At 40.2% G+C, this 24924-nt stretch overlaps 1 protein-coding gene and 1 long non-coding RNA gene across 4 annotated transcripts in view; one reads left to right on the top strand and one right to left on the bottom strand.

Annotated features, from left to right (window-relative positions):
- The first annotated feature begins 205 nt into the window (after positions 1-205).
- The window catches only part of LOC134221018 (zinc finger protein 92-like), an 80968-nt gene continuing 56249 nt past the window's right edge, over positions 206-24924 (top strand). Inside the window, exons 1-2 of one of the 3 annotated variants that reach the window (XM_062700190.1) lie at positions 206-362; positions 2446-2652. In XM_062700190.1, the coding sequence (XP_062556174.1) occupies positions 2448-2652 (205 nt within the window). In that variant the 5' untranslated portion in view covers positions 206-362; positions 2446-2447. Of the gene's footprint in view, positions 368-2445; positions 2653-24924 lie in introns of all 3 variants that reach the window. The other 2 variants (XM_062700191.1, XM_062700189.1) reach the window with 2 other exon arrangements.
- On the bottom strand, positions 18716-19620 carry LOC134225987 (uncharacterized). Its single transcript, XR_009983366.1, has 3 exons — positions 19585-19620; positions 19171-19277; positions 18716-19106 (listed from the first exon to the last, which is right to left on the bottom strand). It is a non-coding gene; the product is annotated as an uncharacterized LOC134225987 (long non-coding RNA).

Genomic DNA, 24924 nt, shown 5'->3' with positions numbered 1-24924 from the left:
AAAAAATGGGTACTCGATACCCGTTTAATGGGTACTTCCAAATGTCCGTGTATGGGAGCTCGTTCGAATGTAGTAGAGAGAGCTTTTTCACCATACACAAAAAGCACGCACACAAAATATGGATTTCCATACCTTAGTATCTATTTTCATTGGTAGGGCACTGCACGGAAGCATCTCCTTTTCTTTCGTTCCTTCGTCAACAAATGGGCATGAGCAGGACAGGGAGAAACTTCGAGCTACTTCAAGCTCTCATTGATTGGACAGCAGTGACAGCACTACTTTTAAGTTTAATTCGCTCCTGACAGACCTTCAGTCGTGGTGTTGAATTTTCTATTGTTTGGAAGTGCAGTGCTACGAAAAATGTACGGTATAGTGTTTATTTTAATGTAATATAAGTAGTATTGTTGCGTTGAGTTGTACTTGTTAAGTTAAAAGCATTAATTATTAATTATTGTTATTTTTGCCTTTCTCGTATACTAAGTATACGGTAAAGGCTATATGATCGCTCCAAAAACAAACTTTTTATAGAAGGCCCGGAGACCCATAGTGTTATATACCAATCGACTCAGTTCGACGAATTGAGGTGATGTCTGTGTGTGTGTGTGTGTGTGTGTGTGTATGTGTGTGTGTGTGTGTGCGCAAAACTACTCAAAAAATGTCACTCATTTTTCGGGCACTTATTCTTAACCGATTTGCTCGCAACAAATTGCATTCGACGCAGAATCCTGTCTCATTGTTTCCTATTTGAAATTGGCCAGATCGGACTATGGGATCGAAAGTTATGGCCAAAATACAAATTCATACGAAAAAATCGCGTAAAAATGTCACTCATTTTTCGGGCACTTATCTTTAACCGATTTGCTCGCAACAAGTTGCATTCGACGCAAAATCCTGTTCCATTGTTTCCTATTTGGAATTGGCCAGATCGGACTATGGAATCGAAAGTTATGGCTAAAATACAAATTCATACAAGAAAATCGCGTAAAAATGTCACTCATTTTTCGGGCACTTATCCTCAACCGATTTGCTCGCAACAAGTTGCATTCGACGTAGAATCCTGTCCCATTGTTTCCTATTGAAAATTGGCCAAATCGAACTATGGGAGCGAAAATTATATCAATTTTTGCCTTTCTCGTATACTAAGTATACGGTAAAGGCTATATGATCGCTCCAAAAACAAACTTTTTATAGAAGGCCCGGAGACCCATAGTGTTATATACCAATCGACTCAGTTCGACGAATTGAGGTGATGTCTGTGTGTGTGTGTGTGTGTGTGTGTGTGTGTGCGCAAAACTACTCAAAAAATGTCACTCATTTTTCGGGCACTTATCCTTAACCGATTTACTTGCAACAAGTTGCATTTGACGCAGAATCCTGTCCCATTGTTTCCTATTTGAAATTGGCCAGATCGGACTATGGGATCGAAAGTTATGGCCAAAATACAAATTCATACGAAAAAACCCGTAAAAAATGTTACTCATTTTTCGGGAACTTATCCTTAACCGATTTGCTCGCAACAAGTTGCATTCGAAGCAGAATCCTGTCCCATTATTTCCTGTTTGAAATTGGTCAGATCGGACTATGGGATCGAAAGTTATGGCCAAAATACAAATTCATACGAAAAAATCGCGTAAAAAATGTCACTCATTTTTCGGGCACTTATCTTCAACCGATTTGCTCGCAACAAGTTGCATTCGACGCAGAATCCTGTCCCATTGTTTCCTATTTGGAATTGGCCAGATCGGACTATGGGATCGAAAGTTATGGCCAAAATATAAATTTATACGAAAAAATCGCTAAAAAAAACTCACTCATTTTTCAGGCACTTTTCCTCAACCGATTTGCTCGCATTAAATTGCATTCGACGCAGAATGTCTCATATTTTCTTATTGAAAATTGGCCAGATCGGACTATGGGCTTAGATGTTATGGTTAAATTACTATTTATTGCGAAAAAGAGTTTAAAAAAGTCTAGCTCACTTTTTTAGCACTTAGACTTCATCTATTCCCCAAGCAACACAAGTTCAACAATTCTGGTTGCAGTAACCATATTGTGACTGATTCCGGACATATGTAAGTTACTGTGATTGATGTGCAATATGTGTGCTTCTCAGGTCGCTCGCAACAGATTGCATTCGATGCAGATTCTTGTCGCATTGTTTCCTATAGAAAGTTGGCCGGATCGTACAATTGGGTCAAAAGTTATGGCGAAAATACAAATTTTAAAACTACAAAATAAAATGCCATTTTTTGCTCTTATGCTCAACCGATTTGTTTGCAACAAATTGCGTTTGGCGATAATTTTTTTTATGCATATAAACAAATATGAAAAATAAGACCAATCCACATATTGGTGTTATTTGAGATTTTTCCAAACCTTTTGAACGAACGAGAAAGGCACCATCACCGCTAGGTGGATTAATCTGGGTTTTTTATGATATGCCAGCAATGAGTTCCCCATGCAGTGCCTGTGACAACCAACCAGCTGAGGGTAGTGGCATACTGCTCCATCCATTTCCCAAGTGCCCTAGATCATCATATGCATGGTTGAAGCAGCTAAAGTTGCTGGACAGGAAAATTTTGCTAGAATCCTCTAAAGTTTGTAGCAAGCACTTCAGCGCCGATCAGTTCTATCTAAAAGTGGATGATAGAGGTGAGTGTATGTATAGAAAAGATATTTTAGATATTATCTTTTATGTATAGCCTAAACACCGGTTACAATAAATTAAAAGTCCTCACAAAACAAGCGTCGCGATTTACGCTTTTTATGCGGTTTTTATGCGGTTTGAGTTTGGCTATGATTCAAAATCTGTCAAATTAATAGAGGTATTGTCGGCGTAGCACCAAGTTAGAATTCGGAAGTCGGGACTTCCGAACCGAACTTTCTTCCGAAGTTTTATTTGTCAAACTAATTGATGCGTTGTTTAGCGCATCTTTAGGCAAATCCAGCGCACTACTTCCGAAGTTGGAAAAGTTGCCTGTATCTGGAGAAAAATCCAACTTCGGTATAAAAAGCGGTATAAATTTATTCCGGATAGACAATAATAAACCTCTATTGTCAAATTAATTAAAACTCAAAGTTGCAGCCCAATCGGGTTGTACGCAAAGGTGACGTTGAACTACGTAGCTGTATGTAATGTACAGGTTTTCGACTATTCTGTGCGATTGGACTAAAGCAAGCGTTTATCTTATGCTCCTGAGATTGATTTGAAAAAGAAGATAAAAATAAAATTTTCAAATTATCGAGGATGAACAACACTCTCAAGCGTTCACATATCCAAATTATCAATTGATAAAAACTCGCTAGAGAGTAAGAATCGTTCGATAATTGTATCTCGTTTCGAAGCATTGGTAAATGCTACTTTTGAACTTAACACCAAAACACAATGCCAAACATCCGATTGAACTTCATTATTGTAATTGTAATTGTAATTGTTTATTTCTTTTTAACATTTTTTTAACTTTATTGACATTAAATTGATATTAGTTAGGTTCACATTTAAATGATAATCGATTTCAAAATTTGAAAAGCGCAACCCTGGCTGATAGTGTACAACGCAAACTGGAACAGAGACTAAGCACCCATCACTAAGACGATCCCCACCAGTGCGTAAATAAAGCCAAAATAGCAACCTCTATCATGACGCGAACTCGCACCGGTCGTTGGTAAACGGGTTTGGGAAATGTAAACGCAACCTTCGGTGAATAGCGAGTTGGCAAATTTGGCGACCCGCTCCAACCGTTGCCAAACCATCACACGGAAATATAGAGTAACGCATAAATAAAAAATGTGCCGATTTCTGAAATATTGTTCGGTTATTCATCATCAAAACCATTGTGATGGAGGTCAGTTTAGTTTGAATTTCAACTGCTTGGCGGCGCTAGTGCATATGAAATAATCTGATAGGTTAGATATCTCGAAATCTGGATTTTTTAGAATATTGGCGTCTTCTGCAAAGTTGGTCGGGTGGCCAAAACCATCATGACGAAAACAAGTTTAATTTGAAATACAACCGCTTGGCGGCGCTAGTGATTTGGAAATAATCTTAAAGGATAGATATTTCGATAGTTGAAATCTTAAGAATATTGCCGTATTCTACAAAGTTGTTCGGACGATTAAAACCATCATGACGAAAGCAAGTTTAGTTAATAATACAACCGCTTGGCGGCGCTAGTGTATTGGAAATAACCTGATAGGTCAGGTATCTCAAAATATGTAATTTTTAGAATATTGCCGCCTTCTACAAAGTTGTTCGGGTGTATAATGTATAATGTGTATAATGTATAAGTGTATAATGTATGTGTATAATGTATAATGTATAAGAAATAACCTGCTAGGTTAGATATTTCGAAAACTGAAATTATTAGAATATTGCCATATTCCACAAAGTTGTTCGGGCGGTGAAAACCGTCATGATGCAAGCAAGTTTAGTTTTAAACACAATCGCTTGGCGGCGCTAGTGTATAATAAATAAACTGATAGGTTAAATATCTCAAAATCTGGAATTTTCAGAATATTGCCGTGTTCTACAAAGTTACTTGACATAAGACGAGTTCGTAAAATTCCATTTAATTCCACCACTTGGTTGTACCTTTGACAGATACTTATTTCGACTTCTACAGTAAGTGTCTCGTACTTGACTCGATTCGACTCAACTCGAGCGCCAACGAGTATTGCGGTTTCAAACTAAACTACTGGTTTTGACTACCCTTTTAAATCTTACATAATAACCAACCTAAAAGATAATTCGGATAACTTTGTAGAAGATGGCCACTTTCTAACTCTAACGGATTTAGAAATATTTAACCTAACAGGTTATTTCTCATACACTAGCGCCACTGTGCGTATGAATTCCAAACTAAACTAGTCTCCATCATCCACCTCACTAAATTATTGCATATAAGCTAGCGCCACCTAGCAGATGTGTGTCTAGCTAATCTGATAATCACAAAATGCATTACGCACATACTTATATTACAAAAGTTGGAGCGCGTTCTGAAAGATTTGAAAATAAATAATAATTTTTTCCTGATTTTATTTATTTCCGTGTTTGCCTCAATAGCAACCGGATATTCACCACCGGTGCGAAGCATGATTGCACTTCAACAACCTTGATAGAAACAACCGGTGCGAGAACAAGTGCATAAATAAAATATGAACGCATTTCGTTCCTATACTAGACACTCATTTGGATACACATCGGTGGGGATCGTCTAAGTCAGTCTAAACCCCTGGTAGCTCATTACAGAAAAACCCATTGCGAAAGCTAGGCTGTCAACGGCGTTTGGTGGTCATCATATGGAGGAAGTCAGAGTATACGCGACAAAGAAGTTTGGCAGTTTATTGATAATAATTATTATTGCTTCACGTGAGTAGCGTCGGACCTAGCGTTTTCTCTGGCAGACACCTACGAATCAGTAAAAAACGAACCGAAGAAAGTTTACCAGAACGCAATCATTGCAGCAGCGAAGAAGATTTTGAGCCACTCTACTGGCATCAATAGACGTAAGCAAGAAGCTGCCGTCAAACGCCCCAAGCTTTCGAGAGAAAAGGCACGTTTAAGTTAGCAGAAACCAACTGCACCAGCTAAAAGCCCTGCAATGGTGGACATAAAAAGCTTTTAATTAATAACTAAAGAAATGCCAATAGATTACTAAGTTGCAAAGCAGGCAAAGTTCCAGTTGGAAAGTAGTGTTATGGAAGAAGAAGCTTGCGATGCACTTACGAGATTGACTGAATCACCGAAACCGAGTGCTAAGCTGTTAGCAAGTTTTAATTGAAAATATTATCATACATTGGTATTGTAACACACTAAAGTGGGTTTTCATACAGGGGGTATGGGCCGCGTAGATGAAAACAACGTAAAAAGCCGCGTAAATTCCAAAATATGTCTGGATGAACCGCGTCCAAAAATTCGAGTGAAAAAAATCGCATAAAAAACAATTCCTGTAAACATAACCGCGTAAAAGACGACTTCAGTGTACATTGGGTATGAAGCGTTGACTCTTCCTTGATCGAACGGTCCAAGAAAATTGAAAATCCATCGAGAAACGGCTAAGCTATTAACGATCAAAGTCTATCATATTTTCGTGACGTTTTTCAGTTTTTTGCAATCGTAAAGTGTACCCCAATATAGAAATGACAGACGTAGTTCTACGTCAAAAAATTTGGGATTGACCGCTCGACGAAAACTACACACTTAAATTCAGATTTCCAGCTCGGTAATATTATTTACTGATTTAATTCGCTAAAAGGAAATTTGAACCGAGAGTTTGGTTATTTGAAATAAATTTACTGGTTTCTGTAATGATTTTTACTGATCTTTCAGTAATTCAGGATAAAATACTGATTTTCGGTATTATAAATAATCGAACAACTCTGTTCTGAGATAACTTTCGAGTTACCCGGTGGAGTAATTACTGAGCTCTCAGTAGAGATCACGTGCCTCTCTGACGCCATATTTGTAAAGTAAAACTTGCAAATATTCGAGGAAGTTTTGAAGAAGAGATTTAACAATTGTTCTATTTCGTTTTAATTTTTTTAAAAGGCGCATTACGTATAGATATAAAGATATAGATTTAATCATGGTTCATGTAAGTTCAAACATTTTTTTTTGCTAATTTACAGTTTTATATTTAATATTCTCGAATTCCAGACAAATGCAGTCAGCGTTCCCACGCCATTTCTCTTCGCGATAGCTCATTGGACAGAATTATGTATGGTGGTTTAGCGGAATGGGATGAAAGCGAAGTTGTTTTTTGTCAGAATCCGCACTTGTTGGAAATTCGCTAATCATTTTCGACGAAGCGCTAGCGAAACAAAAGAACAGGAATACCAAATACAATTTATTCGGTATTTTTTATTACCGAAATCCGCACTATTTTTTGTGGAACACTCGGTAGTGTTTAACCGAGTGTTCAGTAATAATTGACATTTCATCGTCGGGCGCTCAGAACCGAGACCTCGGTTATTATTTGAACTATTTTACTGAGGTGGGTACAAACTTAAATCGAGAATTTCAGCTCGGTACTATTTTTTACTGATTTTATTCGGTAAAAGAAAAATTTAGCCGAGAGCTCTGTTGATTTCAAAGATTTCACTGATCTCTGTAATAATTTTCACCGATGTTTCAGTTGTAAAAAATAAAATACAGAGTTTCGGTAGATTGAATTACCGATCAACTCTGTTCTAACTAAATGTCCTGCACTTGTCAAAACATTAACCGATCACTCAGTAAAAATTAATTCACTTTACTGAACTTAGAGTAAAATCAGCAGTGATTCAAATCGTTCGGGGCTGTCAGTTTGAATATGAATCTGAAACATTGAATTTCCCAGCAGCTGTTCTAGATTCAGTTTTTATACCAGTCAACTGTCAAAAAAATAAAACTGGTATAACGCTCCGTTCTATTTTCTGCAGATTTGAACCACGATTGAACCACGAGATTTAAATATTTTTCAATTGTTTTGGTGTATGGATGCATCATTTTATCTACGGATCAATCCACTTTGCAATTCCGGCGCCTTTCTTGGCAGTAACATAATGATTTGAATTAATTGAAAATTTGAAAAACATGAATAGAACACTGCTGGGGAAACCAGCGAGTTTGTTCTATTTTGCTCCAGATGCAAACTAGAATAGTGGTCGAAAATTTAGAATCAAACTGAATCACTCCTGATTTCACCCTTACCAGGTGTAAATACCGAGTTATCAGTTCTCGACCAGGTACCGACGCCATATTTATTTGCGAGTCAGAACGAGTTTGTTTCAGTCGAGATTAATGCTACCGGTGGAAATTTTGCTTTATTGGATATTCAGGTAGGTAACGTTCAAACACGTTCACCATCATGTATTTTTTGCGCTAGTTTGCTAAAGATTTATATGATAGATTTCCAGGACAAACAGTCGGCTAACAGGCACAGTCGCTACTGCTATCTCCAATATGTGTTGTACCGATTTTATGGAACTCGACCTATAACAATTAAGACATCAGGTATGTAAACTCAATAAAATAACTGTTTCCGATAGGATTTTCTCGATAAAAAACGTTCTTATTTTCTAGATATAATAAAACGAACGAAGTTCCGTGCGGTCATCTTTGTGATAGCTTCTCGGGCGATAATTGCGCTAGTGCTAGTACAGCAATGAGACAGCAACAAACATATTTTGTACAATGTTTTCTGACTAAAAACTGTAATAAATATGAAAACCTCAGATTGCTTTTTTTTTCATTATCAATAAGAAAAATTGAAATTAAACTACCTTTTAGTCAGCACTATAAATTACTGAAATCGGTATTTTTTTTACAGATTCATCAGTATTTTTTTACCGACTGCTTGGTATTTTTTGACAGTTCGCTACCATAAATGTTGAACCGAGAGCTCGGTAATTGAATTCAGTTACCGAGGTCACTACCGAGAGCTCAGCTGTTGAGAAATCGGTAATCTATTTACCGAGCCCGGTGAATAGAATTAAGTGTGTACCAAGAGCTCAGCTGTTGAGAAATCGGTAATCTGATAACCGAGCCCGATGAATAAAATTAAGTGTGTATATAAAATCAAATATAGTACACTGAACCTGGGTGCTGCGGGTAGCGGTAGCAGGATATTTTGAAATCAATCCCATAAGCAAAATTATTTTGCAGTTACTCGGCTGTCAAACATTTCCCGCTCTTCGAATTTCTCTTACCATGCTGCACGAAGGCGCACAAATGCGCGAGGCTCTACATGACTTTACGATTGGTACAATACGTTCCTGCTCCAATCTGCTGCTGAATCCGATTCTTAAGCTGTGAAATATCATAACGAGTGCTTTTTAGTTGTATTCCTACTAATTATCCACTCGAAATATAATGTGAATATATTTGTTACAAAGAATGCAAAACTCAAACTATTTTTTTTTTGCCTTTCTCGAACAACAAAGTTGTATCGAAAGGCTATCATTCCACTCTGAAAACGAACTTTTTACAGGAACATCTGATAGTAAAGTTTATTATACCATTCGACTCAGTTTGATGAATCGAGGTGATGTCTGTGTGTGGGTATGTATGTGTGTGTTTTTTTTTCTTCCTAAACAATGGAGGGGGAATTTGCTCAACAGACATCCTGGGTTGACCAGGAAATGCGGGGTTAGGGATCACCGAGGGAGGCAGGACTACATCCCCGACCCGCTAAACCGTTTCCATTGCCGCCAAGCCCATAGTCCCTTCGGTACAACCAGAAAGTAATGCTTCAAAGGGGGGCCAGTGCACAACGCACCCTCGAGGTTAGCTGCGTGTCCTTGCAGCACCGAACATCGTAACTCGCTTTTTAGAAGAACACCATGGTATCGTGCCAGCGCGTTGCCGGCTTTCCAGGTGGCCTTACCACGCCCTATGTCCTCGGAAGGTGGGAAGGGTCGACTTCGCACCTGCTTCCCTCTGCACGACTGGTATCAAGAATGATGATGCCGCGTGCACCCCAAATTGACCTTTCTGCGATAGGGCCTATTCGCCAGCACACAGAGGGACTTGCCGACGCGAGGCCTACGCCTGCCCCAGCCTTGACGAGGACCCCTTTCCGTCCTCGGGCTCGGAACCCGCCCGGTTGACCGACGCCGCGAAAGCGACGATACCATGTTGTTCTTCGCGCGGCCACTTGTTCGATAAAAGGATCGAGTTCGACCACAGAGCATGACCACCGGTATGACCCATGAAGCCGACTCCGATCCCTTGGACCACCTCTTATTTGCGCCTGAACTAGCCATCCTTGAGTCCACGCACCACCTTCTGTGTAGCTCCGAGACGATTTGGGCGATAGCCGATAAAACGGCGTTCCAGCCAACTTCATCTTTACACATCCTCCGAACTAGGTTGTCCGAGGTAGTGTCCAGACCACATGTGGCAAGCATGTGGTCACGCATTGCGCGAAAACGTGAGCACACGAACAACACGTGTTCCGCCGTTTCCTCTAAACCCACGCACACCAAACACTCGGGCGAGGCCGAGCAAGCCAGCTGCGTTACCTGCATTTTGATTTTGCAGCACGCTTAAACGCCGGGCACATCGAACCCCCTATGGGGTGCTTGCTGTTCACAGCTTTGCTGGAAGAAATCAAACAATTGGGAGGGTTCGTGCAGCATTGTGCCTTATGTCCCTCCAATCCGCAGCGTCGGCAGAGATTGCTTCTGTCAGGGCCTTTGCAGTCCCATTGCTTGTGCCCTGGTTCCAGGCACTTGAAGCAAACTTCGGGTTGCTCGTATATGCGCACAGGACCGACCATCCCACCTTGACGCTCCCTAACTTGACTACCTTGGAGGCGTCCGCTGCAGATAGCCGAACCAATGCTACCTGCGTCCCTGCCGGACCTTTCCGTAGCCTAACGGCTGCGGTGGGCGTCTCCACTTCACACTGTCGCCGCAGTGCCGTGACGAGCTCTTCGACTTCAGTGATCTCGTCCAGGTCTTTAACCCTTAGATTCACCTCCGTCGTGAGTGCCCTCACCTTGACCGTCTCGCCTAGGACCTCCTCCGCCAACTTCTTGTAGGCGGCGCCTTTTGCGAGACGCCCCGCTTCAGCTCGAGTATCATCTCGCCCATCCGGGTACGTCTTATTCGACGTACGTCGGCGCCGAGTTCACCGAGCTTGACGTCACTCCTCATCGCCTTCAAAACATCCGAGTACTTAGCCTCGTCCGCCGTGATGACTAGGGCATCGCCCCTGGAGCGATTGGCGCCTACCCTAGACTTCTTGCTACCCTCATTCGCCTGGGCCTTCTTTTCGGCCCTTAACGTCTTCGGTTTCCTCTTGTTCTTGACCAGGGTCCAGGAGGCGTCATCCCCCTCTATTTCCCTGGTCTGGTGCGGCTGAGAACTTTCAGCCTGCCGTAACCCCTTACCACCGTCTTGCCTGAGTGGACGGACCTTTCCAGGTCCTTCCTCCCCCGGTTTTGGAGGTACCTGACCGGGGTTCAGCTTCCCAGCCCTACTACCCTTGTTCGGGGTAGTAACCCTTCGCGTTTTGGAGCGGCCCCCAGAGAGCTCATCCCCTGGAGACTGTCTCCCCCGTTTTTGTGTCTGCTCCGTTGGAGCAGTCACCCCCGACGTACCCGCAAATACTTGAGCCTCAGTCTGGGTAGACTTTGGCACCACCGTCTTCGCTGGCACGCCTTCGGTCGATTCGACCTTGCCCGAGTCCGCGAATCCTTGGGCCTCAGTCTGGGTAGACCTCGACTCCACCGATTTCACGGGTTTACACTTGGCCCTCTCCAGCTTGGCGTCCAGCATCGACTTTCGAAGTTTCTGCAAGCTCCTCTTGAGGTCCTTGCTGATATTATGCTTCGATGACGCAAAGTCGATGATGGCGTCCAGCTGTTCCGTCGCCACCTCGAAGGCCGAAAGCCCATCGCGTTTGCGGCTCATCGCCTCCACAAGCCATGGGCCGTCAATAACCCCTACCGACGTTTTTCTAGCCGAGAGGAAGGTTGAGTGACCCACGCTGGCGCTGCGCACTGAGCTGCCGACTATTGCCTCTGGCCTCCTAGGCGGAGACCTGAACAACCCACCTCTTGCGAAGAGGTTGTCGCCTACACTACTACCACTAATTGAAGAATTGACTTGGTTTTCCATTTTGGTCCCACGAGTTGCTCGGGAAGAGGTCCACCACGCCAGAGCCCAGCATGACGTGGTAAGGGACAATTACTGTGGAGGGTGCCCAGGTACCCCACAGGCTCCGTTAAAGGCCTAGCTTATTATTTCACCACCCTGGCCATGCATCCCCTCGGCACGGGTCACTTGACGCCTTGGGATTAGGGGTTAGGGACGATGGTCCCGGTCTAACTCGCAGTGGCCATGGGGAGGGGTCGTCAAAGCCACGCATTGCGCGAAAACGTGAAATATCATAACGAGTGCTTTTTAGTTGTATTCCTACTAATTTTCCACTCGAAATATAATGTGAATATATTTGTTACAAAGAATGCAAAACTCAAACTATTTTTTTTTTGCCTTTCTCGAACAACAAAGTTGTACCGAAAGGCTATCATTCCACTCTGAAAACGAACTTTTTACAGGAACATCTGATAGTAAAGTTTCTTATACCATTCGACTCAGTTTGATGAATCGAGGTGATGTCTGTGTGTGGGTATGTAAGTGTGTGTGTATGTTTGTGTGTCTAGTCACTTTTTCAACCTCAAAAGCTCACACGATTTTCATGTACTTAGACTTAACTGATTTTATCGCAACAAGTTGCATTTCGCAGAGCCACTCTTCTTATTTCATGCTATTTAATTTGATCAAGATTGATCAATGCGTTCGCAGCTGACAAGGAAAATGTTTTAGGCAGTTTTTCATTTTTGCCTTTCTCGTACAACTAAGTTGTACCGAAAGGCTATAATTTCACTCCAAATTCGAACTTTTGATAGAAGTTCCGGAGACCCATAGTGTTATATACCATTCGACTCAGCTCGATGAGCTGAACAAATGTCTGTCTGTCCGTGTGTGCGTGTGTGTGTGTATGTGTGTGCGTGTGTGTGCACAAAATGCCATAAAAAACATTAGCCAAATTTTCACATAGAAACTCTTAACTGATTTTCTTGCAACAAGTTGCATCCGACAGGGACTAAAACGCTGTTGATCACTATTGAATTTCATAATAATTGCAAATTGCAAAAAATAGATAATATTAAAATAGCGATGAGACATAATCACATAGAACAATAATGTGTTATGAAAAATGCCTTGCATCTAAGAATATTGTTAAAGTTTATCCGTGGCTTGCTTCCATTAAGAGTTTCATCGTACTATAAAGTTGCTCGTGTTGCACGCATTTAGGCGTAAGTATGCTCTTGGTTGAGTTTCATAGTACTATGAAATTGTCCGAAAGTCAAAATTCGAACATAGGAAATTCGAGAAACTTTTGGCAGCGCCATCTGTCGTCTACTAGTGTGAATTTTCTATCATAACATTAGACGGTGTAACTGTTTTGCCTTTCTTGTACATCATCGAGGTGTAAGCGTAAAGGCTACATTTTTTACCTTTTTCCGCGAGAAAGGCGCCATAACCACTAGGTGGATTAATCTGGGTTTTTTTTTTCATATAATCGGAACTACGAGCATTGAGCACCTACCATGCTATAATATAAATTACGTTCGCTAGATGGGTTGGGATCCTCGCTACAGCAATTTCGATAACGCTAATGCAACGAGCAAAGCTTCTCAAAGCTTGCAATGTGGAACGTGTTGAACACGAAAACTAATCGACGAACAACGCACGCGCTTTTAAGCTGAGAGCTGACTTACATAAAAAAATCTTGGCCGACTCGATGATGATTATAATCATATAATTATATAATATATTGCCATTATACTTTATCGGAGCATTCACACCAACACAGTTGTAAATTTCATCGTTGGAAACAGAAATCGCACTCGATAACGACGCGATAAAGGCCCCGGAAAAGCTGGCCACTTGCCTGCACAAACTGATAGTCAGAATCTGGGAAACCGAACAGCTACCGGAGGAGTGGAAGGAAGGGGTTATATGCCCCATCTACAAGAAAGGCGACTAACTGGAGTGTGAGAACTTTCGAGCGATCACCATCCTTAATGCCGCCTACAAAGTGATTTCCCAGATCATCTTCCGTCGTCTGTCACCATTAGTGAACGAGTTCGTAGGAAGTTATCAAGCCGGCTTCGTTGACGGCCGCTCGACAACGGACCAGATCTTTACTGTACGGCAAATCCTTCAAAAATGCCGTTAATACCAGGTCTCAACGCACCATCTGTTCGTTGATTTCAAGGCGGCATACGACAGTATAGACCGCGTAGAGCTATGGAAAATTATGGACGAGAACAGCTTCCCTGGGGAGCTTACCAGACTGATCAAAGCAACGGTGGATGGTGTGCAAAACTGTGTGAAGATTTCGGGCGAACACTCCAGTTCGTTCGAATCGCGCCGGGGACTAAGACAAGGTGATGGACTTTCGTGCCTGTTGTTCAACATTGCGCTAGAAGGTGTCATGCGGAGAGCCGAGTGTAACAGCCGGGGTACGATTTTCAACAGATCCAGTCAATTTATTTGCTTCGCGGATGACATGGACATTGTCGGCCGAACATTTGCAAAGGTGGCAGAACTGTACACCCGCCTGAAACGTGAAGCAGCAAAAGTTGGACTGGTGGTGAATGCGTCAAAGACAAAGTACATGCTTGTGGGCGGAACCGAGCGCGACAGGGCCCGCCTGGGAAGCAGTGTTACGATAGACGGGGATACCTTCGAGGTGGTCGAGGAATTCGCCTACCTCGGATCCTTGCTAACGGCTGACAACAACGTTAGTCGTGAAATACGAAGGCGCATCATCTGTGGAAGTCGGGCCTACTACGGGCTCCAGAAAAAACTGTGGTCGAAAAGCATTCGCCACCGCACCAAATGTGTCATGTACAAAACGCTTATAAGACCGGTTGTCCTCTACGGACATGAAACATGGACAATGCTCGAGGAGGACTTGCAAGCACTCGGAGTATTCGAGAGACGGGTGCTTAGGACCATCTTTGGCGGTGTGCAAGAAGATGGTGTGTGGCGGCGAAGAATGAACCATGAGCTCGCCCAACTCTACGGCGAACCCAGTATCTAGAAGGTAGCTAAAGCCGGAAGGGTACGATGGGCAGGACATGTTGCAAGAATGCCGGACAGCAACCCTGCAAAGATGGTGTTCGTTTCCGACCCGGCAGGTACGAGACGGCGTGGAGCGCAGCTAGCGAGATGGGCAGACCAGGTGCAAAACGACTTGGCGAGCGTGGGGCGTATCCGAGGATGGAGAGATGCGGCCTCGAACCGTGTATTGTGACGTCAAATTGTTGATTCAGTGTTATCTGTTTAGATGTAAACTAAATAAATGAAATGAACGACGCGATAACTGCTGCAAGATTTTTATGTACAGGTTATCCGACTTGTCAATATCCCCAACTCAGCCATCTTGGATTTTTGTATGGAATTTTTGCTCGTTTGTTTACGTTTTGCACAGAAAATGTATGTTTCCCCCGCGCGCTGGTTATTCCCAAGATTTTTTTATGTGGGGGTGAGGTGGGGGTGTCGGTTGAAAAGTCTTATGGGCCAAACCGGCCAAACACAATGGATACGTTTGCGTGCGTTTTGACAGTTTTCCCATGGCAAAACTGTCAAAACGCACGCAAACGTATTAATTGTGTTTGTCCCATTAGGGATCGTTCAACAATTACGTCCATCGTTTTTCAGCATTTTCAACCCCCTCCCCCCTCCTGTCACATATCATTGACTCCCCCCTCCCCCTGTACATACATGTGTCATTTTTATTTTGGCGATTATTTTAGTTTTTCTTTTTCGTACACTATTTTTACAATAGGTCATTGCGCGCAGCAAACCTAACCTCACTATTTTGACAGGTACTGGTCCTGTTGTTTACGTTTCGGACTTAGAATTTTTTTGATCCAAATTAAATCTGCATATTTCACGATGTTGAAGACATTTCGTACATTCCGCATTCAAATATTGGTAATTATCGATAAGCTTAGGTAATTAACGATCAGAAAATCCAAAGAATGATAGAAGTATCTCAAAATTAAGATAAAGTCGTCTGTAAACAACAGGACCAGTACCTGTCAAAAGTCGTGTGTGACGTCACTGTGCAATGGAGTATAACATAATGAGCTATGTCCCTTATGGAACGTACACACGGTCAAGCAGTTTGACCAACATTGACTCCACCTCCCGTTTATTCAAACATCCATCATGTTTTACCAACAGCGGCACGAACAATCAATTTATTCGACCAACAATATCACACACGAACGACCGAAGCAACAACATGAGCACCAACCATCAAAAAATATATAAGGGTTTGTGCAACTTCACTACAAATGCTCAAACATGTTCGGCGAACCTTGACTCCACCCCCGACAACTCAAACCAAAATCAAACCGTTTTAATTTTTTCCAACCGAGCCGCCATCTGTCAAATGGTTGTTCGAACAACTTCACACACGTTCCAACAAAGCAGCAACCGAAGCGTTTTCTTGGGGGTGGAGTCAATGTTCGTCAAACTGCTTGACTCGTGTGTACGTTGCTTTAGAGCACCTCCACGGGAGTCCTCATCGCTATTCTCATTATAGCGCTCCCTCCCGAGTGCTATTTTAGGATAGCGCCCCATCTTCTTACAGGTGGTTTTTGTTTTAGGTATAGCGACTTCGTAAACATATAGAGTTCTCACCGGGCGCTGCTAAAAGTAGTCATCATCTTCTTCAATGGCTCTACATTTCAACTGGAACTTGGCTAGTTGCTGAACTTAGTATTCTATTAGCATTTCATCAGTTATTAATTTAAAGCTTTTCTGTGCCCGCCATTGCATGCGTATGTATTTTGTGTGACAACTGACAACTATGCCCAAGGAGCCTACTCGAAAGCATCCTTGACCGAATCAGGAATAGAACTCGCCATCTCCGGAGGGCAATTCTACGCTTTGGATCGCAAGGCTGGCTGGAGACCCGTCGTAGTAAATTTATTCACCGTTATTCCTTCTGGACTTCTTTCCGCCTGAAAAATTCTTTCGGGGAGTTATACTTGCAGTCGAAGAAATTCCTCCTGAAATTCCCTCAAGTTTTGCCACAAGAATCTCTTGACAAAATCCAGCAGGAATGCTTCCACAGTTTTTTTTTTTCTCTGAAGGATGTCTCGGAGAGAAAAAATTGTAGCAACATCCGAAAAAATCCGGAGAGTTCTCAAATGAAACCACAAAAAAATTATAGGGCATTTCCAATAAAAAAAAGTTTCGAGGAAGAAATCCTAAAACTATTTTGGGAGAACTGCTAAAGATTCTTAAAAGAACACACAAATTGCTGGGGAACTCCCGGAGGGATCCAAGATGAATTTCCAAAAAAAAACATTTTTAAATGAACGACAGAAAAGATAAACTTGCGGGAGTTTTTCTGGAGGAACTTCTTGAAGAACATACTGAACAATTACTAAAGGAACCTTCTGAGGCATTTCTGGAAGACCTTCCATTGGAATAACTATAATAACAAAATAAAAACAGTGGAATTTTCTTTAGCGAGATATCCATGAATATTTCGGACTCAAGCGGGCGCCGGTGCACATCGCTCCTCATTATAGCTGATCCATTATTGTAATTATTTCGTCGCGGAGTTGAACTGGGGCACTAGTTAAAAAAAAATGAATATTTCCCTTGTTATTTAATTTAAGTCGAAATTGTTCTGAAAAAGAAAAACAGATTTTCTGCAATTTTTTATCAATACCAAAGTGACGTTTCACAAAATAGCAACCCTGTATGGAGATTTAGCAACCCAGCATGGGGCGCTAAATTTGGAAACTCACGGCTAATTTTGAGTTACGTTCTTATTTTACATTTCCGTTTAGATACCTTCGGTGTAAAAGTGGGTCCCTATTAGGGGCCCGGAAATAGCGATAAGGACGCAGATGGGGACTCCCGTGGAGGTGCTCTTACTAACAGTTTGAATATGTTTTTAAAATGCAGGTTGTTCCTAAAATGCTTTCAGTATTTTTTCTTGTGGATGGACGTCACATGAGACGAACCCCCTCCCTACCCCTGTCACAAACTATCACAATACTCTGACCCCCTCCTCCCTTAAACCTTGGACGTAATTTTTGAACGGCCCCTTAATGTATTTGACGTCATATTTAAGTCGGCCTTGAGAATTATTGGCTTAATTTTCAAAATGTTCGTGTACATTTATTAGACAAAGGCACGCAAAATCGATGTATGACAAACAACTCGTATTATTGAACTTCAATTGTAGTCATTTTACATGGAAAACATTCACGCGTAAAACTTCAGCTGTAATGGTGGATCGCCGCGTTTCAACAGTTAACCCATGTATTTTCTCTTTTCATTGTAGCTGAGCCTTTAGTCCAAAATCTGCATAAGAATGGCGTAAATACATAAATACCACGTAAAAACAGGCATCAACGAAAATCGGGTTTTCACGATTTTCATATACCCCGGACCATTTCAAAATCCTTGGTGGAAAAATAGGGGAATTGTTCCATTTTCCATCTAACTTAACATATTGTCGGCGTAGCACCAACTTAGAATTCGGAGGTCGGGACTTCCGAACCGAACTTTCTTCCGAAGTTTTATCTGTCAAACTAATTGATGCGTTGTTTAGCGCATCTTTAGACGAATCTAGCGCACTATTTCCGAAGTTGGGAAAGTTGCCTGTATCTGGAGAAATATCCAACTTCGGTATAAAAATCGGTCTAACTTTTTTCCGGATAGACAATATATTCATCTCATCGCAAAACAAAGAAATACAGCACCAACCTCGTCGCTTCTTTTTGCTATCACGCGTGTTCATTGGTGAAAAAATCACAAAAATAGGAAACAAACCAAATTTCTTTTCAATACTTTGTTTTTGATGGTATGGATATAGGAGCAATGGAATGAAGTGCCAAACCGTTCCCCTATATTGGATTAATCATTTAGTTTTCACCTTCGTCGAACACCTTGTAAACATGCTCTGTGAACTGTCAAAATAAGTGAGGTTAAGTAAGCGTTTGCATTCACGGTTGTTTGCAAAAACCCATTAATGGGTGAAAAAACACCCATTTTCGCTAGAAGTGCCTCTCCCCATTTAATGGGTAAAATCTGTTTACTCATTAATGGGTAAAAGAGGTTTCTGTCAATAGATGGGTATTATTTTACCCATTGGAAGAAAAAAAATTTGCCGGAAAATGGGTAAATAAATACCCATTTTTGAAAACGAATTTGTCTCGCCGCAAGCGAATTTTTCCGGATTTATAATATATTTTTCAAGTAAATTAAAAATCAGTTAAATTTAAATTTTATTTATCAAATGTATCGACAAGTACATGTATATCAAATCCTTCTTAGGGCCGATTTCGTCACCTCCTGTTAGTGCTTAAACCAGGTTTAAGCGTATGGGTAAGCACCGCTTAGGAGTTAAGCGGAGGTGAAGAAATTGGCCCTTAGTGATATTTTTTCGGATGCTCCACAACAGGAGCTGATCATCCTGCCATACGTCCTAAATGCTGTTTCCGGATGATGGTCCGTTCCATTCCAAACAGGGTTTATTTTCTCGGGGGTAGACTAGGTTCAGAATCATTAGCCTGTACGGTAGGATTGATTCTATAGTACTAAGATATAAATAGAACATTTCATACAAGGACTTACTTTTTCTGTATTTTTCCTTTACGTTCCTGAATTACGATCATTGCGGGTTGTCCAGACTGGAATGTAGAATGGAGATACATTTTCCTTCAATTCCGCTAGCTGATGATCTGTATAATAAGGAATTTTAATAATATTTGTAAATCTATATACATAAAAATGAATTTCTGTCTGTCTGAACCTTATAGACTCCGAAACTACTGGGCCGATCAGCGTGAAAATTTGTATGCAGAGGTTTTTGGGACCGGGGAAGGTTCTTAAGACGGTTCGAGACCCCTCCCTCCTTTGAAAAGGGAGGCTCCCACACAAATGAAACAGAAATTTCTGCATAGCTCGAGAACTAATCAGAGCATTAATCAATTTTAGGCGATACGAAGTTCGTCGGGTCTGCTAGTATTGTATAAGAAAGTCGGATACCTACGATTACAAGCGTTTCCTTAATTTTTTTTTTTTCGGAAGAAACTGAAGACACATGAATTCGAAAGTGACAAGTATTTTTTCACCCATTAATGGGTGAAAAAATATACATTTTATAACGACAAATATATTTTCAAAATGGGTATTTATTTACCCATAGCATGATTGAGAAATTACCCCATTTTGTGACAGATCGTAATGCTATTTGAAAATGGGTGTTTTTTCACCCATCAATGGGTTTTCGCAAACAACCGTGTTGGTCTATTGAGCCAATGAATTATTGGCAGTGGCTGATTTTCTACCCGCCGCTGTCACATCCAGGCGCTGCAGTATATGCGCAAAATAGCCAGCAAGAGTTAACCGCCAGAAATTTGTATGGCGAAAGTCATCTAATGCGGGATTTCTCAAAATAAGAAACTTTTCATGAAAAACTATTTGGTACCGATTATGTAGGAAGGTGTCCGCTACCATGCCTACCAAATATTTTTTTGATAGAAGTGCTTAAGTTTGAGAAATCGAACCTTAGATGCCTTTCGCCATACTGATTTCAGAAAGTTAACTCCTAGTGTGCCGCTGTAAGCACGCTCAAAGTAGGCGATTCATTTCTGCTGCTCGGATATGGTAGACAAACGAAAACGCATGAAGTGCGAGTATAAAATGGTGTTTAGATAAAATTTAACAATATGTGTAAAGTTGAGCCTACTGTTCAAACCATAACCATGATGATTTTTTACTATGCGGGTGCACAGAAAGAAAAACCATAAGTAGAATTAAAAAAACCATTGGTTAAAATAAAAAGTTGCATTGGTTTTTTTCGTAGAGAGTTGCTTATGCTCAAAATAAAAGTACGCATACTTTTGCGATAACCATATCTTATAAGCTGCATACCATTCTGAAATTAAAAGTTTAAACATTTCAAAACAAATTTGTATACAACTGTCAAATTTAAAAGGTTTCACTGTGGAAAATATACTGGGGTATTTTCAATAATGATTTACCCAAAAAAGAACTTCCCACACCCTACCTTTTTCAACTTTTCCTCTGAAATTAAATTAAATCGGTATGAAGTTTATGAATTTTATTATTTTAATTACAGTCCCATAATATTTTTGCCTTTCTCGTACAACAAAGTTGTACCAGAAAGGCTTTCATTTCACTCCCAAAACGTACTTTTTATAGAGCGCTTGTAGACCCATAGTATTATATACCATTCGATTCAGCTCGACAAACTGAGCAAATGTCTGTCTGTCCGTGTGTGTGTGTGTGCGTATGTGTGTGCACATTGAAACATTAGCCAATTTTTCTAGTACTAAACCTGAATCGATTTTGCTACAACAAGTTGCATTCGATGGGGAATGTTTTCTTCTTGTTCACTATTGAGTTTCATAATGATGGCACTTCACAAAAAATAGTAAATATTCAAAGAGTTATGAGACATCATTATTTCGTAACAAATAAGCTATCGATTTTCTAGGTTATGTTCTCCCAAGACACAATTTATTCGAAACCGGCACACTGACAGCATAGAATACACAGCTTACACGGAAGAAAAAACTTCACAAAGAAACATAGAAACCCATTAATGAGTTAAAAAGTACCTATTTTAAGATTTCATATATACACTGAAAATTCTCGTTTATTTTTTCAAAATGACCTAAGAAACATATTTTCATGAATGAATTTTAATATTGCGATCAACAGACCAATATGATAGCTTTTGATTGCAGTACACAAATTAATTCATGAATAAAAGGTGACATATGTTCTTTTTAAAAGTTAAGCGACATTTCTGCCATTTCTTTCCCCTATGGGCCGATGTGAGCAGTGAGAAGTGAAAAGTGAGACGTGAGAAGTGCGAAGTGAGGAGTGAAAAGTAAGAAGTAAGAAATAAAAAATGAGAAATGAAAAATCACCAGATGATCCGAAATGAAAACAAAAATGTTTTTGGGAGCGTCCACAAATTACGTAACGCTTTGAGGGGGGAGGGGGGGTTGGCCAAAGTGTGACGATCCATACAAAATTTGTAGTCGTTTCATACAAAAAGTGTGACATAGGGGGGAGGGGGGGTTGAAAATGCCCAATTTTTGCGTTACGTAATTAATGGATCTTCCCTTTCCAAATTTAATCTAGACTATCCTTTGAAAAGAGCTGAAATTTTTTTGCTAATATTTTCAAATGGATATAATAGAAAAACGACGCATCCCACAAAAAAGTGTTGTATGGGTGACCATCGCAAAATCAGTCAAACTTTCTAGTGAAAATATCGGAAACAATCCAAATTGAGCCCTACACTGAAAAAAATCAGTTTAAAAATTTTAAAGTCGATTTGCGAAAAAACGCCCTTTTTTATTAAAATGAAATTTTGTCTCAAGATAGGTGATTATGTTCCCTACCAACCGTCCATACATCGCAAGCTGGGCACTCTTAAGGAAAAAAAGTTTTTCTAACAAAAACTTTTTCTTGTCAGAATTATTTTCAGTGTATTTTCATCTGAAATTAAACCAATGAAAGCCATCGTTATAGAACCCCAAGCAAATCTATTTTTATGATACATTGTCTAATTTAGTCACTAAATATAGTTTGTTTTTAAATTAAGAGTAATATTAAGAAGGGGTTTATATCTTCAAAAAAAATATTATATTCCATTATTAGCTTCTTTAGTTGCGACCAGTTACGACCAAAACATTGTACTCTGCCTGACTGTACAGGAATACTTAATATGAGTATATTATGTATACATTGTTAAATCCACCCCTTAAAGACACTGAAAAAATCAATTCCGTCAAGAAAAAGTTTTTGTTAGAAAAATTTTTTTCCCTTCAAAGTGCCCAGCTTGCGATGTATGGACGGTTGGTACACTCAAATAAATCGAATGATAATTTCTATGTGCGAAACTCGCATAGAATTTATTTTTGGTACCAGGCTGTAGTGTTAAGTGCACCTTATGAAAAATATGTGCGATTTTATTGAACTGCATTACTAATTTGAAATAATTTTAAGTGCATAGGATATTGAAATTGAACTATAGTTCACCGCACTTAAAATTTATTACGAAGGTAGTCAACGAATCCCGAGTGCCTTCGTCAACAACAAAGCTTAAGAAACAGCGCAAAGAACAAGCCTCGGAACAAGCAGCTCAACAGTTATTTACGCGATTTATCTCACGGATTACATTTCAAAATCAACTTTAAATAGTTGTGAGGTAAGTTGGAAGTAAAATATATCTATCCTACAAAATATTGAATCAATAATTCTTTGTTTTTAGAATTCGGATGGATCCCACGAATATGCTTACGTTCTTGCTGGACCAATTATATCGATCATCTCACTATAACCAATGATGAGATAATCTTGGAAAAACGGTGTGGAAAACGCGTCCCGCATCTAATATGCAGTGTTTTTTGTGTGATATGTTCGCGATTTTCCGGCTTGGAAAAACTTGGTTTCATTCCCCTAGGAAAAAAGGAACCGTTTCAAAACCTTCAATGACGTAATTTCATCGTTATGGGAATGTTCCCCTCATTATATACGTTAAAATGTAATCAAAAATTTGATAATAAATAGTTTTTCATTGAATAAACAATTATTTCATCCTTATTACTGTCAAATTATAGTTAGTATGGTTTATTATGGAAAATATGTGCAAGCCTAATGGATAGGAGCGAGTTAGTTTCATCATGAATTATAAATGCGGCCCTAATGAAGAAATCAATACATTCGCACATAAAACTTATGATCTTTAAATGGGAATATTTCTATTAGCGCCGCACATATTTTGGAAATGCAAAGTACACTGGTCAAAATATAAGTGCGGGGCACATATATACAATATGCATTTTATTCTGAGTGTAGGGAACATAATCACCTATCTTGAGACAAAATTTCGTCCAAATCGAAAAGGGCGTTTTTTTGCAAATCGACTTTTAATTTCTTAAATCGATTTTTTTAGTGTACACACTTAAAAAAAATCGCCGAATTCGGTAAAATTTTACCGAAATCTCAACAGCAGAACTGTTCGGTAAATAATTTAACTGATTTTCGGTGATTTTGACAGTTGAGCAATGGAAAAAATTACAAAAAATCTGTAAAATAAATTACCGAACTGTTCTGCTGTTGAGATTTCGGTAAGATTTACCGAATACGGTAAAATGAGTTAAGTGTGTAAGGCTTGTACGCGACAAAATCTGGACACCTTTAAACACGTATAACTTTTGAAATAGCTCATCAACGAGTGAAATATTTCGTAGATTGATGAATCTATGTCTGTACTTTCTGAAAATATATTTCTTATGAGTGGTACAAGTACGTAGTGAATAATGGCGTCGAAGGAATTGCAGGTTCGGAAAGAATTGTGTGCAGTCGCAATTGAAATTCGGGTCTCTCGATCCATAAAATGACTAAAAACATTTTGTTTTCATGTGAACACTGCTCAAAGCGTTTTAAAATTTGTCGATGCTTGTTCGACAATATCTAAAACGTCAGAGATTGGAACAAAAACGGATTTTATGAGCCACCAGAAGGATACGAGCTCGAAACAAATTCTACTGAGGATGCCAGATCACTCGGCACGTATTATTTCTTAGAAAACATAATCTGGAGATTAAAATAACACTTAATAAAGTTTAAAAAAACTCAAAGGTGCAGCCCAATCGGGTTGTACGCAAAGGTGACGTAGGACTACGTAGCTATTCGAAATTGATGGTATTTGCCATAATAATTTGTGTCGTTTTATTAACATTGAGCAAACTGCTCGGAGGCCAACTGAATCAAGAAGTCGAATAGTTGTTCACAGTTGGATGGACTTTGAGTCTCTAACCCTGGAATTAACATGACTCATTGGCCGCTGAAGCCACTCGACTGGCTTTCAGTCGGGGCATCACAATCCTTACTTTGCCACGAACGCTTACATCGCGGGCGAAAACCAAACGCTGGATATAAATATATTTGCGTTTGGTTTCACGCCACTTCTGATTCTGCTTATTTCTGCTATCTGATATGGGTGTAAATAAAATGTGCACTCATAACGATTAATGAAGGGGCGGGGCTAATGGAATTACTTCATTAGATATAAGAAAGCTGCTTTAAGATGCGTGCGAGCCATTTTGATCGGGATTCCGCAGCAGACGACGGACCTTTCGGAGAATGACAAATTCTAAGAATCTTATGAAATTTTCTCGCAAGATTCTGAATTTGGTTATGAGCTGTTGGTTATCTAAGATGCGTATTGTTGCGAAGAGTAACAACAGAAATTTGACTCAAGACAAAATTTCATCATATTACCAAACATTATCTCTTAGCATCTGTCTGTCCGAGCGACGTTCACCGATAGGTGGTTGCTGT

Source organism: Armigeres subalbatus, chromosome 3 (assembly GCF_024139115.2).
Source record: "Armigeres subalbatus isolate Guangzhou_Male chromosome 3, GZ_Asu_2, whole genome shotgun sequence".
In the NCBI taxonomy this organism is placed as follows: Eukaryota; Metazoa; Arthropoda; class Insecta; order Diptera; family Culicidae; genus Armigeres; species Armigeres subalbatus.
This window is presented reverse-complemented; position numbering and strand designations above follow the sequence as displayed.